Here is a 15,850-nt window from a genome sequence, read left to right on the forward strand (position 1 = left end):
CCAAAATTGGGGGAAGTACCTGGGTATATAGATAGGTTATTTGCTTCCCCTCTCCCCACAAGTTTGAGAATGGATCTCTTCCATGGTTCTTGGGCTAATTCCATGGATCCTCTCCTCGGTCCATCTTACCTACATCAGGAGTCATAACCCCATGGGGGTAATCCCCCCCTTTTCTTCATTCCCATTGTTCCAGGGGGATTAAATTAAGTGTGATTCTCTTCAGGAGAAGCATATTTGACCAACCCAGTTTGAATGGCCACCATACCTTCTTGGAAACGCTATTTCTTGTCCGATCAGCGGACGGGTGACTGGCTGGGAATGCCACTGTGATTGGTGTTGTAGAAATGCTACTTCTCCAGTTGTAGCTGCTTTAGCGCAGATGTGCATTTCCTTGTTCCTCGCGACAACAAGAAAATGCCTTTTGGTCGTGGCTGGGAAATAGAAGCTGTCGACATAATCATTGTTCTTATCCAAGAGGTAACTCCCTTTTTCTTGTTCTCGAGTAGTTTGCCCTCTAGCTGGTCCCCTCCTACAAGTGTGGAGTATGAATCTCTCCAACTAGGACAGAGAATTTACAGCACAACTACAATAGGATACACTTTCTCTCTTCCTCCCACTCTTCACCTACACGTTCTAAACATCAGTTAGACGCCTGACTCAGGCGTTATGTCTTTGGACAGAACAATGTGTTCATTGGTCTCTGAGCCTCTTCTGTCAGTTCCTCCTATAGATAGTCTCCGATTCCATCTTCTCCTGGAACAGGACTTAAGTACATTCGACCACTAGGACTCCTACACTCGATATTCCGGGATGCTGTCATATAGGAAGTATCTACCGAGAAGTTTTACCCCAGTGTCAACCTAGTTTGTCACGATCAGCTTTGTTCTTCGAAGACTTCAGTATGATGGACTGATCCTAACAGACGGTGGCTGACCTTTGTCACCACTGGACTTTACCCGAGTTTACCGAGATCGAAGGATTTAAGTAAATCTCGAGAGATACCCCAACTTCCTTATCACGGACAGGTACCCTTGAATACATTCATTGTTGTCATACAGAAGTTTCTTCTGCAGATCCACAGGCTCCTAGGAGGAGGGTGACGGGAGTCTTCTTTCTACGAGACAAACTCTTAGCCAGCAGTGTTTGTCTCTTAAGTCGCCCTTTCACTCTGGTTAATGAAGTCTGCATTGGCCAACCTCTTCTGGGGCTTTTTCAAGTGAGAGTGGGGGAAACTGAGAGGAAAGATCAGGAAGGAGGAGTTCCCCAGGGTAGTGTGCTAAGTGTAACACTGCACGAGCCATTATTGGGATATTCTCAGTTATATCTCAACACTATTTGTGGATGATCTCTCCATATCATTTGCTGGAACTAGAATGGCAGTAGTTGAGAGAAAACCAACTCTCAATTAACAAAATTATCTAGTGGGCCGATATGAGTGGATTTAAGTTTTCGACAAGTAAAACTGGAGTTGTCTATTTCTTTCGTATTTTCGAGCTCTACATCCAGACCCGGATATACAGTATACATCAAAGGTCAACGGATCCCATGTGTAAGTGAAGTTAGATTTTTAGGGTTGATATTTAATTGTAGGCTAACATGGGTTCCTCACTTGAAAGTCTCAAAAGTAAAATGCCTTAAGGCTCTCTTTTAAGAGTTTTGTCCCATACATACTTAAAATTATACAAGGCCCTGATTTTTTGAAAAATTAGTTATGGGTATGAAATATACTCCTCAGCCACCCTAAGCTGATTAAAAGTTTTAGATTCTATACACCATGCTGGTATCACATTGTCCACAGGAGTCTTTAGAACTTCGCCTATCCCAAGCCTCCTAGTTGATGCTGGAGAGTTACTTTTAGACCTCTACTGGTTGTCTTCTATTGTTTAGGTTGCAAAGACTCCCAAATTTTTAGCTTGTCAGACTGCAAACCTTGTAAGGCATTATAGATATTTGTTTCCATACTAACAAACCTTGGGTTATCTATTTGGATTATCATTCGGTGGAGCTGGAATGTACCCCCCCTCCCTTTTTTCCCCTAACCCTATCGTATCGTGAGAGCTCTCGTCCTACCTAATATTCTATACCAGCTGGTACCTTATTGCGCCTTCTCACAGGTCAGGTTCTTTTCCTACACTGTTAACATAAGTTTTAACAAATGTTAAGAGGTTTTATAATGTACTAACTAAACCTACTACTGTACCTTAAAACTACCCTTGAATCTACTTTCCTAAAGATGTAGCATACACTCAGATCTTAAACATAACTTGCATCCATCTCTAACCGCCGACCATCTCCACTCAACGGATGGTATGTTCTTCCTCTTCACCCGGAGGAACGTCATTTGGTCAAACTTCGTGGCCAACGGTGTTAGGTACGTAACGTATCCTGCCCCGGACATGCCCATATAGTTGGCATAAATGGAGTGTCCACCACCTTCCAAGATTTTAACCGACAACATATCCAGATCCTCATTACGCGTCTTTAACTTTTGGCCCAAGTTAGTGGTTCCCCTGGACAGCACGCCTTGCCAATTTCCTGTTATCGCCTGTGAGGGCACTACTGCTGTGAGATCTTCTACGGTATTCTTTTACATCCAGTGTTATATTTCTGAATTTTAAGGTCTTCGAAGTGGTCAAGGGGTCCCACATTGACGTCGGCATTTGGCAATCCACTACTATTTCCTCTGTCTTTCCAGACGACTTAAGTCTGGTTTTCGGAGCTCGGCTGTCGTGGTAATGTGGGGTTCATTAATTGTTGTATATCCTGCTTCTCTTGCTTTCTTTTCAACGTAACACTTGATGTTATCGTGCTGTTTAATTCTCCAGGGCTGGACTGCTGGGCATACTTGAAGGATGTGGTGCAGGGTACCCGGGACATTAGAGCCAAGGTCACATCTGCTTCTCTCTGTGCCTCTTGAGCTTTGGGCTGGTGATAAGACTCAGAGTTTAAGCTTCACAGCATTACAGAAAGTGCCCTCTTATCATCAATCGAGTCCCTGAGTCCAGCCATCGCCCTCTTGGACACGCTTCCCCTGATCGCCGTTTGCGATGATTGGAAGATCTGATGGATCATATGTCATCACGATCCGAACGCCCTTCCAGAGCCCTCTAGAGCTTTGTGCTCTTGAAACTTCAGGTCTCAACGCTCTCCTAGGAGGCGTTCCTCTTCCCGAGAAAAGGTCTCATGACATCACGAGCACAGTGTAGACCTAGGTCCAGACGCTCGCATACTAGATCTTTATGGTCTAGATCACAAGAATGGCGCTCCCGTTCATAAAGGTATGCCTGAGGCCGACGCTCTCGTTTGTGAGATAGGCATTCGCAACGTTTAAGCCGTTCTCGAACGAGTGCTAGACACTCCTGTTCACGATCACGAACCGCCCGTTCGCGATCAAGGTCTAGACGATCCTCGTCTGGAGGTAGATGTAGGTCCTCGGGCAGTTCATCAGCACGTAGCCCCTCAACCCAACCATCTTTCAAACGACCTCGGACCGATACCGATCATGAGAATGACCACTCCTCAGACAGGCATCCAGCTAAACCTTCAGTGCTTTTCACCGCCTGGGGAGTATTAGCAAAGCACTTGCCTACGCGACGCTTGAAAACGCATCTTGCTGCGACACGTTTTCCAACAGCGAGTAGTTCCTACTCAGAGGCCTTGTCTGCCGACTTCGTTGGACGTAGGTGCTTCTCTGAGGCAGCAGGAAGGCTTTAGACCTTCCTCTTCCCATATGGCTCCCAGTGCTCCTGTTGCGAGCACTTATGCTCGTAGATTGCGTCCTTTGACGTGTGAAACGCTCCATTTTGCGCGCGAATCTCATGATTTCGCAGGCAAATCGACGATTTCCGCAAGTAATTCATGAGCAGATGTATCGGAACCACGAGCCAAGTGTGTTACCAATACCTTTGCCTCGACCTTCTGCTTCTCTCACCTCCAGTGGAAGATCGGCACTTTCCAGAGGGTCTAATAGGTTTGCCAATGTTCCTATTAGTCTGGACCTTCCTTCTCCTCTGAAGGAACACGTTCCCAGCCTCCGAGGTTACTACCTCCGTCGACTGGAGCGCCTTCTACAGTTTTTCCCAAGGGACACTTCCTATATCTACAGAACTCTAGGGCTTACCTAGAGAAACCGGACTTCCTGCATGGGTGAACACGATTATCACCACCCTGCTGAAGTCTGAATGTAGGTCTTCCCCACTGCCACAACCTCCGAGGATTCCCTTAGAACCCTAGTCGAATTCGTCCATTGCGAGTCAAGACCCCAGAAGGAGGGCAAAGGCAAGTAAACTGTGCAGATCACCTCCACCCTGATCGCGTGCTGAATGTCCTCAAACTGACTCTGGCCAACCTTCCCTTTACTCTTGTGAAGGCAAGGAATTTCATATTAAAACACAGAAAAGGTGGATGAGAGGTGTAACACCACCTCACGCCGATATCCACCCTAAGACGAGTAGGGACATGCTCGCCCAGGGAAAATACCCATCCATCCCTAAGAGATTGAGATAGTGCATCCGGACTAACGTCCGGTTTCCTTACCACCTCCAGAGGAGGGGTCTTCAGCTCTTATTGCCAAAGCTTTGTTGGGGCCTTGAAAACCTCGCAAGTTCCGCCTCCTAACACACACACATCTGTCTGTCTGAACAAATGACAAATTGGAAATGATTTGTATTTTTCTTTGCTATGCAAACCTGAGTCTTTTACTCATCCTTTTGTGCCACTACCCTAGAAAGTCCTGGCTGCAAAGTGAATGCTTAGTGAGCAATGAGTGAACGGAGGGTCGAAGTTTAACTGCTCCCACCGTTAACTACCTGCCAGGTGGTTATAAATAGCTATAAAAGTATAATTGCCGTATGCTCCAGCTTTGTTGATATTATATCCTACGTAAAGGAAAGGACTCAGGTTTGTATAGCTCGTAAAAATACAAATTCTCCAAATTTTGTATCCATATAGGAACAAATAATTTTTTTTTTTAACCTTTATACCCTTGCCATAAGGTTAAATTTTGAGCACATTTTGCTATATATTTATTTAAAATTGCTCCAACAGCTTTAATTTTTGTCGTAGAGAGGTCAGGTTGGTCTCATTCTTTTGGAAAATGCCTGAAGTTTCTCATAAACTATAAAAAATATGCAAAAATGTAAATAACAGTGTTTTGCAAGAACGTACCGGTACGTCCTTTTGGGGGCGAAAGGGTTAAAGTATCTTATTTTTCCTGACTTTACAAACCAGTGCCCTATAGGTATACTTCCTGCCTCTCCACCCCACTAGGCCTAGTTGAATGTCAAAGTGGATAATTGGTGAGCCAGCAGGTGGTTGGTGTTAATCTACTACTCTCCAATAACTACCAACACTTTATCAATTTTAACAGCAGTTCCAATTTTGTTGAAATCATACTTCATTTAAGAGGCCAACTACCTTGTATTAAAATTTGCTTCAAAATTAATTTCCATGTTTTTTATTTGTATTCTTCTTTCTTCATACTAAAATTGTTATTCTGACCAATATTTTTTTGTTTGGCAAGATGTGATTTTTTTTTATTTTTGAAATTTTTTTATTAAAATTATCAATTGTTAAAATTGTGACACAACTATTTACATAGATTCATTTATCAGAACTAGAAATTTAAAACTTTTTTTTTATGAGTAATTTTTCAAAATTTGAAGTTTTAAGTTTCATAAAAAAATTTGAAAAAAATTGTTTGGACAATTTTATTTTTCTCTTTCTTGTGATGTATTTATTTTTTTGAATCGGATGATAATTAACAGAGTTAGAATAAAATCATCATGTAAGGAAAAGTTTGTCTTTTAGTTATGAGCATCCAAAGATCTTCAATGTAATTTCAGAGGTGTGCTTCGAAAATGTTAATTTCTAACATCAAAACTACCCTTTGGTGTAATTCTAAATAGGTTATATATTCACTTTGCTCCATTGCTGATTCTCGCAGTATGGCTCCCCCCCCCCTTTCCCTGATTGTTAGTGGAGTCGGCTGATACTCGGCCTGGTATGTCGTGACACATTAGAGATAGAATCTTCCTTCCTTCCTTTTCATACTAACTGAAGGCGGCTTATATTCCTTGGCCTGTTTATTGCTTTTGCCATGTTAATTGAAATTATTAACAAGTGGCAAAATTACAAAAGCATGCAGACTGACTACTATACGTTCATGGGAGTAAACAAAGGGACACGATTACACAGCCGTATCTAGGCGCTAATTTCAGTGACAATTTCGAAGAGGTTGGTAACTTGGTTGGATATGGTTGACCCAAATATAGGAGGAAGAGACACATCTGTTAAATATACAGATGACAATAAAAAAAGCTACTGTATATTCTTTGTCAAAATATCGTGAAACCTCTTGGAATGACATATGTTATGTTTTCTTCCATGTACATAAAGTAACTCCCCTTTCAATGACTGGAAAACTATAAAAGAAAAAAAAAAATCATGGTGGTTGGACTCTTTTGTATAATTAGGAACGGTACAAGTTACGGGAAAAAAAAAAATTGTGAACCATTGTGGAGTATTTGAACCCAAGGCTTAAACTGTTGGTCTAATCAAAGCAAGTCTTTATTAACAAGTTTTATTTAGGTTTTATTATAGAGGTTTTACAGGTTCTTTGAGGTTCAAGTTTAAAAGTTCTTTTGGAACTCAGTGTTTAGTAATTTGATAATAGTTAGTTAGAATTTAAGGTCATACGAGAAGTCATTATTTAGTTGAAAAATGCAGGTTATTTTGAAAATTGGGGACATTCTCATGTAATTTTCAGTTGTCTACATTACATATATATTCTTTAGTAACAGTTTTCAGTAACTTAAATGGCTTTCTTTTTTCAGCGGATATTATATCCTGTGTGGAATTTAATCATGATGGGGACCTACTGGCAACAGGTGATAAAGGAGGAAGAGTTGTTATATTTCAGCGTGATCCCTCGGTAAGTTGTTTTATAAAAGTTCCTTATTCATGATTAAATAGAATCGAAATATTTAAAATATTTTTTCTGTTGAATTCTGTTTCTTGTATCAATGGCAATGGCTTGAGATATACAACCACTTCCATGTTATTTAACCTGAAAGATTACAAAAAGTGTGGGCTCCAAGAAGCTAATTGTAAGCTGAATTGTTTGTAAGTCGAAGTTTGCTAAATTTTCTTCTTGGGTAGACCTAACATGACTCCAATTTCAATGATTTCTAGCTACAGACGTCAACAAATAGTTATTTCATATGAAATATCAGGTTATTGCAAATGTTTTGCTTACTGTATTAAATTATATAATACTGTTTTATTACAGTATTATTATTATTATTATTATTATTATTATTATTATTATTATTATGGCTGTCTGCTAAAGAAGGTGATGAATGCAAGAGTTGATGGGAGAAGTACAAGAGGAAGGCCAAGGTTTGGGTGGATGGATGGAGTGAAGAAAGCTCTGGGTGATAGGAGGATAGATGTGAGAGAGGCAAGAGAGCGTGTTAGAAATAGGAATGAATGGTGAGCGATTGTGACGCAGTTCCGGTAGGCCCTGCTGCTGCCTCCGTTGCCTTAGATGACCGCGGAGGTAGCAGCAGTAGGGGATTCAGCATTATGAAGCTTCATCTGTGGTGGATAATGTGGGAGGGTGGGCTGTGGCACCCTAGCAGTACCAGCTGAACTCGGTTGAGTCCCTTGTTAGGCTGGGAGGAACGTAGAGAGTAGAGGTCCCCTTTTTGGTTTTGTTTCTTTTGTTGATGTCGGCTACCCCCCAAAATTGGGGGAAGTGCCTTGGTATATGTATGTATGTATTATTATTATTATTATTATTATTATTATTATTATTATTATTATTATTATCATCATCCTCATAATAATCATAAGCTAAGCTACAATCCTAGTTGGAAAAGCATGATACTATAATCCCAAGGGCTCCAACACGAAAAAATAGCCCAGTACGGAAAGGAAACAAGGAATATGAATACATTGCAAGAGAATACAATCAAAAGGAAATATTTTATAAACAGTAACATTGAATTATATCTTTCATATATAAACTATAAAAACTTGAAAAAAAAGAAAAATAAGATGGAACAGCATTCCTGAGTGCACCCTAGAGCAAGAGAACCCTTACCCAAGACAGTATTGAAAATTTTGATACAATATCTTGAAATTTGTGATTTTAGTTGGATTTGTTTGTAAGTCTAGAACCTTCTGTCCTCCAAGTGTCCTGAGCAATGACATCCTTGGGACTTTGCCTGCGAATCAGGCTGTGAGCAAATTATAAGCGGAGCTGCTTGCAATTCTGGTAACTGCTCAGACCTAGTATACACTGACTCTCCTGATGTTATAACAGGCGAGATGAGTTCTTCAGTTGGGACGCCAGATTATGCCTTGGTTTCTTCAGTAATTAACCCTTTTACCCCCAACGCTATTTGGAACTTTCCAACCCTTAACCCCCAGGCGTTTTCTTTTTCAAGCACGTTTTGCAATGTATTTTTTAAAAAATGCGCTAACAGTCTTAATTTTCGTCATAGAGTTCAGGTTGGTCTCCTTATTTTGGAAAATGCCTGAAGTTTCTCTTGAAGTTATCAAAAAAATGCAAAAAAATGTAAACAGCAGTTTTTTGCAAGGACGTACCAGTACGTCCATGGGGGTAAAGGGATGAGTTTTGTGGAACGTACTAGTACGTCCATTGGGTGTAAAAGGGTTAAGGCTGAGCAGTCTGTCCCTGATGTATCCTACTTATTTAGAATATAAAATCTCAAGCAGACTAGAATGGTATTTTTAGGGATCTTTTAAATTCAATATGGTCGATTGTTTAAAAGTGTTGAGCCTGATGTTCTGGTTGAATGATGATTGCAGATGTGCTTATTTGGAGAAGCCTCCTTTTTGTAGATGTTCCTATTTGTTGAGGCAGGCAGCCTGTTATCTTTGGAAAAGTAAAAGATCAGTTTTGACTTGGAATAACTACAGTACTTGGCTAAGAGTTGTTGCTCAGAGAGATTATGCTTTAACTGAAAAGTTTTAAAGATATGTAGTAGCATTGAAATTTGGTATATAACTTCCATACATAAACCAAGGCACTTCCCCCAATTTCGGTGGGTAGCTGACATTAAACAAATGTAAAAAAAGGGGACCTTTCCTCTACGTTCCTCCCAGTCTGACACGGGACTCAACTGAGTTCGGCTGGTACTGCTAGGGTGCCACAGCCTACCCTCCCCCGTTATCCACCACAGAGGAAGCTTCATAATGCTGAATCCCCTACTGCTGATACCTCCGCGGTCATCCAAGGCAACCTGAGGAAGCAGCAGGGCCTACTGGAACTGCGTCGCAATCGCTCGCCATTCATTCCTATTTCTAACACGCTCTCTTGCCTCTCTCACATCTATCCTCCTATCACCCAGAGCTTTCTTCACTCCATCCATCCATCCACCCAAACCTTGGCCTTCCTCTTGTACTTCTCCCATCAACTCTTGCATTCATCACCTTCTTTAGCAGACAGTTATTTTCCATTTTCTCAACTTTGGCCAAACCACCTCAACACATTCCAATCCACTATCTGCTAACTCATTTCTTACACCCATTCTCACCCTTACTACTTCGTTCCTAACCCTATCTACTCGAGATACACCAGCCTTACTCCTTAGACACTTCATCTCAAAGACATTCAGTTTTTGTCTCTCCGTCACTTTCATTCCCCACAACTCCGATCCATACATCATAGTTGGTACAATCACTTTCTCATACAGAACTCTCTTTATATTCTTGCCCAACCCTCTAATCTTTGCCACTCCCTTCACTGCCCTCAACACTTTGCATCCTTCATTCACTCTCTTAGAAAGACATTATATAACAATCAAATGTTGCCCTTTTTTCCAATGTTTTTTTTAATGCATAATTCACAATACATGCGCACACCCAGTCTACTGGTACCATTGACAACAAACACGTTAAACGATCTCGCCAACCATTCAAGTACAGTAACACCCCCTTCTTTTAACATCTTGGCTCTCGCACCATCTAGACCAGGTGCTTTTACTCTCCTCACTTCCTCTTATTGTAATCTCTCTCTCATTTTTATCTCCCATCACGTGGCACCTCAACACCTGCAACAGCAATTATGTCTGCCTCCCTATTATCCGCAAGTATACCTTCAAAATATTCCGCCCACCTTTTCCTTGCCTTCTCCTTTTAACAACCTTCCATTTCAAGCTTTCACTCTTCAATTCTCGAACCACCCTTCCTTACTCTCTTCTCTTCATTCCAAAACTTCTTGTTTGCTTCATATGAATGACCCAATCCCTGACCCCACCTCCTGTCAGCCCCCTCTTTTCCCCAGCTACCTTACGCTTTACTTCCATATTTTTTGCTATATCTTAAATACTTCTCTACACTATTACTCTGCCATCCTTTTCTCTTCTACTTGTATCTTCTCTTTCATTCCACCATTCACTATCTTTCCTCATGCTGCCTCCAACAATCCTCTTGCCACACACATCCATTGCAATCCCAACAAGAATTTTTTTTGACTAACTTCCACTCCTCCAAATTACCAGTTTCTCTCATATGCCTTTTCCAGTCTTTCTTGATATTCACTTTTTACTTCAGGTTTTATTAACTCTTAAACCTTCACTACCTCCCTTTTACATCCCCTACTCTATTCCCCCACTCTTGCTACAACTAATTTTCCTTCCACCAAAAAATTATCAGATACTGTTAGCCATACCTGTAAACACGTACACATCTTTCAATCTTTCCAACATTCTTCTAATTATTAACACAATCCATTAATGCCTAATCTATCACTCTTCCATTTGCCACACTTACCCATGTATATTAATTATCATCTTTCTTTTATGAAAAAAAAGACGAACTTATAACCATCTCTTGCTCAACACACACATCTACCAGTGTCTCACCACTCTCATTTTCACCTGGTATGCCATACTTCCCAGTGACACCTTCTACCTCTCCAGCGGCCATTCTAACATTTAAGTCACCCATGAACAACTACATAATTCCTTTTACCCAGTCCTACACACCTAATTAATTCATTCCGCTCTTCACTTTTCTCACAACCTGGCCCACACGGACTAACGAAAGCCCAACATTCCCTACCCAACAAAACCCTTACCCACATTAACCTAGATGATATCTCTTTTCATTCCACTACTTTACCTATCATCCATTCACTCAGTAATAAAGCCACACCCTCTCTTTCAATCCCAGATACTCTATCAATCACTTCACCTCACACAAAGCCAATATATCCATCCTTCTATTCCTAAACATACTTCCAATCTCGCATCTTTTACTCTATCATACTACATCTACGCACTCTTGGACTCGGTTGCTAGAAGCAAACGTTCCTTAATGGAAGTGAGCTGGACTCCTCCCATTCCTTCTCCTCCTCCTCCTTTTCCCATCACAATATAATGACGCAAGGGAAAGAAAGGATGTCTTAAGGATGAGGTTGAACTCATTTATGTAAGGGAAAGGAAGGATGTCTAAGGTAGAGTTAGAATTCAGTTACAGTACTGTTAAAATGGAACAACCAAATTATGACATCTTAATTAGTGACTCCGGAGTACCTCTTATGCGTGTGGGAGTACTAGCTCTACTGATGTACCCCCCTTGAGGTCTCGATGTCCTACTTAAAAGTCTCACGCTGTATTAAGATTGAGCCTCATATTGGATGGATTACATGAGCCTCCTCGTGTGCAAACTGCTAATAGATGGTACCCCTATTGACTATCTGCCAACAGTCTCAAAGCCCCAGACACAAGTTCGATGCGACTCTTCCAAACCAGACTAGAGATGAGTTTTGGTTTCTGGATACACAAGTCTCAGGGTCAAGGGCTCCTACTATTAATAGGTGCGTACCTGGACTTAACAAAGGCAGGGAGTAATTGGTAAAGTGCAGTAGGGGGTAGTAAATTTGTCGAGTACCTATCTCTGAACAATTGTAATTGCCTGTTCGGGATGTAGGTCTCCCTATTTTCCCTCCTTCCCTGCCACAGTTAATCTAGATACGCCTCCAATAACTATGTGTTTAGGTGGACAATCTAATACTATTAGCCTTTGGTGTTAGAACTTTCTCAGGAGTATCCTATTACTGACTGCGGGCAGTGGAGGAACCTGATTCAAGCGTCTTGTTCCCGTAGCATTACAGTAGGAGATGGTATTTCATTTCCAAGAGTTTGGAATGGTGTCAGCCCCACCTAGTGACTGTTAGAAGACTGATCTTAAACAGTCCTGGCCCCCTTTTTTTCTTTTTGTAAAGAATTATTGTCCTCAAAACCAGATTTTTGATGACGGAACGCAGCTTCTCCAAGAAAATAAACCTTTTTGAGAAGTGATGTCTCCAGTCTATACGATCGTATCCTCGGTGCGAGTGTTTTAGCGTCGGAATACTATGAGAAAGCAAAACCCTTCCCCTGTCAGAGGAGCCTTGGCTTCCCATAAATTCTTAAGGGGACATGGCATCTCGAGAAGAAGCTCAACTTTGAAGTCAAAAGTTTTCCTGTTCATCAGCTAAGGGCACACTACACCTCTGACCGAAAAATATTAATATAAAAAAGTACTTATTTCCACTTAATTCTTTCATGGTACAATTATAATACCATCGATAACTGTCTGAGTATAAGAATGTGATATTTCTGTCTGTTCATCCATCCGTCTGTCCGTCCGAGGTATAACGTCACAAACTTATACCGGTCTTATTAATTATCCTAGACACCTAATTTTGCATGTACATATTCAAATATAATGCAAACGTGTAACCTCAGTTTTCCTAAAATCTCAAATAAATAGAGATATGCAAGTCATGAAACGTATGTCATTTATGATGTCACACAAATAGTATTTTTCTAAATGAAATTCCTTGTACAGTTGTACTGAAACTTTTCCTATTATTAAAAAAAGCTCCCTTACACAACCACCCTTTGACGGGTGTTACCACCCAACCACCACAAGGCGGTTGCCTAGTTTTAGAAAAATTCTGCCGAAATAGAGATAATTAGCTATGTATATATAACTGCCAGGTAAGTATTCATAAAACTTTGTTTTATCATAAAAACTTCATCTTGCACAAGAAAAGCATATCCAATATGCACTCGTGAGCAATTTTAAGAAACTATTCTTAGAATTTTTAAAAAATATTTGAAACCAAAATAATGGTCTCTTTTGTTATAGCACTTTTAAAGGTTTAGTTCCATATTGAAACTATGCATGAAATTTTCAGTACATCATACATCGGTTATTTATTTTGTAAATGGCGTTATACTTACAACATTCGTAAACATTATGATTCTCTAGATACAAAAAATTCTTGCTACCAACTCGCTTCGTTTGTGTGTTCAGATCCACCGCTATTGACATCTTTCTCGCTCTCCTTATTTTTTTCTTATTGTCTCACTGCGGGGGTGTTATCACTGTGCCAAATCATTGCAGAGGGGTATTGTTTAACCAGCAATAAGTGCCTTCCCTCCACTCATTGACATTGCTCACCAAACAGTAGTTGCATGTGTTCAATTATTTCAACAATACCACACCTGGTCTGTATGTCTCCCCTTCTTGCCCAATTTGCATCTTCCTCTAGCATTTTCTTGAATTTCATATTTTTATCTCAGTTGCATTAATTGAAAAAGACAGTCTTATCTCTCCACTTCTTTATTGCAGTTGTGTTAAATCCATTGTCACCTACAGCTCTCCCTAATATTTTGTGTCCAAGGTTGAATTCCGTAACTCCTCCATATATGCCATACTTCACTCTCCATTAGGAAAAGAAGTTACTTTTAGGGAAGTTTATTCCAATAAATTGCAAGAATCCAAGTACTATCGGTAGATATCAGCCGGTGTTTGTTGTGAAAAAAGCATGCTCTCCCTTTGCAAGCTCTGAGGTAACTGAAGACGGGTGTTTTTTTAGTTAGTCACTGGCTTTACCCAGAGGGACTGTTGATTAGAGAGAATTGCCACAAATGACTAGAAAGATACACAAGACATCAAGAAAAAGGAAAAAATGAACTATATTGCTGCGAGTAGAAGGGTGGTACTCGAGTGCTTCCCTTTTAATGGGTTACCTATGTTTTCCTTTTAGACCACCTGGTCAGAGCTCAGGGCTGCTGCTGGTCTAGTAATTTGCTCTAGGCTAATGTTGGATGGTTATAGATTGTAAATTTCCATAAATCTTATTTTAAAGTTTTTTATGTAATCTGCTATTCAGAGATGTAGTGTGCTCTTAAACATGACTTCGGTACTTCTTTCAGAGTCTAGGGAGTCTAAGAAGCCTCTTCAGTAAAGATAAGGTTAAGTCTCCTCTTGATAAGGACTTATAAAGCGGAAAGATACGCCTTTACTCCTGTCTGGCAGCCTGGTATGGAGGTTTACGAATAGGGCTAGACCAGATGTGCAACCTGGTGGAGTTGAGTCAACACTGAGTAGAAAGCAATAATGAGTATCTGTGAGTAGGAACCTGGTATATCTGAAAGTTGCCCTCCATACCTCTGGACAAAAAAGCTTGGCCTTGAATGATTTCCTCTCGTAAATCTTTCAATTATGTTAGATTATGTGTTAGCCACCACTTTCACCAAAACTACAATAATGGTCAATGTCTGCCTCCCATGACTATGGAGCATAAGACCAGGAGATCCAAGGGAGTCAGATGGACACCACAATTCTTGTGTTTAAAAAGTGGTCTTTGACTCAGGAACTTGTGATAAAACCTGAGAAGACCGCCTAACTGAATAAAAGAGTACTGTAAGTAGTCACTCTTAGATGAAGTCGCAGTTGAACATTGCGTGATGTGTAACAATAAAAATCTAACCGATGTCTAGTACTGTTCAGGTCAAATAGAACAGTTATACCAAGGGATATTCTAGAATTTGCAGCTTTTCCAAGACCGCTTCTCCTTGAATACAGACTGTTTGACAATTTTGAGAAACAGATCCTGTATTAGTCTTGGAAATTTAGATGTAATTCTGGACCTTGAAGCAGGTCCTTGTCTGAGAAATCTAGAACTCTTATCCCAGGAAGAACTACCGACGCCCTCGTTACCAAGGTTTCTAGAGGGCAGACCTGTTTTATAGGAGTAACAGCCCCACCCCTTACTATTGAGTTGGGAGGGACTTAATTTCTCCTAATGTTATCATCTCGATCCCAAACAGGAAGGGCTCAAGTCAGGGATCTGACCCTTTTTTCCTTTGGCTTTACTTTTTTTTTTTTTTTACCAGGCAACAAAAACAAGCCTTTTTTTCCCCCCCTAGAAACCCAATTCAGAAAATACTGTATTATCTGGGTTTATCTTATTCTCATTTTTTTTGGTTCCCTCAGGTCGGAAGTGAAGTTCTTCCTCCTGAACATGATTACCTTGTTGGCCAAGACCTAACATGAAAACTCACCATTCTCAGGGGAAGCATCACCAGTGACCCCCACCCCCTCGATCACATGGCATCAGTGTACCTGCCACTTTTATCTGATTCTGGTTTAGTGAACAGTCCAGACTCTGGTTGGAAAGGATATCAGGTTTAACTTTTTCATGAACTTGTCTCTCAAAGAGATTGCTGATGACACGAACAACTGTTACTATGTCCTGTACAGCAGTGTGAGCTTTTATAGAACAGTTATCTGGGACATATTACTCCCTTTTTGTACGTGAGCTCTGGTCACTCACTGAGATAGAGGAACTATCGGGAGAGCCTATACATCCTCAGGGGAAGCATTGCTGAGGACCCCCTCTCGAGCACATGATACGTGTGCTTGCCGTAACCTTGGCATTCAGCAAAACCACTAGGTAGTACTAGTCCTCAAACCCCACTTTGTTCGTGAGCTTTGGCCGCTCCAAAAGAATGTATTCAGAAACACATTAATTAAGAGAAAC

At 40.7% G+C, this 15,850-nt stretch overlaps 1 protein-coding gene across 7 annotated transcripts in view; it reads left to right on the plus strand.

Annotated features, from left to right (window-relative positions):
* Positions 1-15,850, plus strand: part of tws (protein phosphatase 2 regulatory subunit tws) — a 183,569-nt gene that overhangs the window by 120,559 nt on the left and 47,160 nt on the right. For all 7 annotated transcript variants that reach the window (XM_068350022.1, XM_068350026.1, XM_068350023.1 and 4 more), the window contains exon 3: positions 6,834-6,931. In XM_068350022.1, the coding sequence (XP_068206123.1) occupies positions 6,834-6,931 (98 nt within the window). The remainder of the gene's footprint in view (positions 1-6,833; positions 6,932-15,850) is intronic.

This window comes from Palaemon carinicauda, chromosome 26 (assembly GCF_036898095.1).
Source record: "Palaemon carinicauda isolate YSFRI2023 chromosome 26, ASM3689809v2, whole genome shotgun sequence".
NCBI lineage: Eukaryota > Metazoa > Arthropoda > Malacostraca > Decapoda > Palaemonidae > Palaemon > Palaemon carinicauda.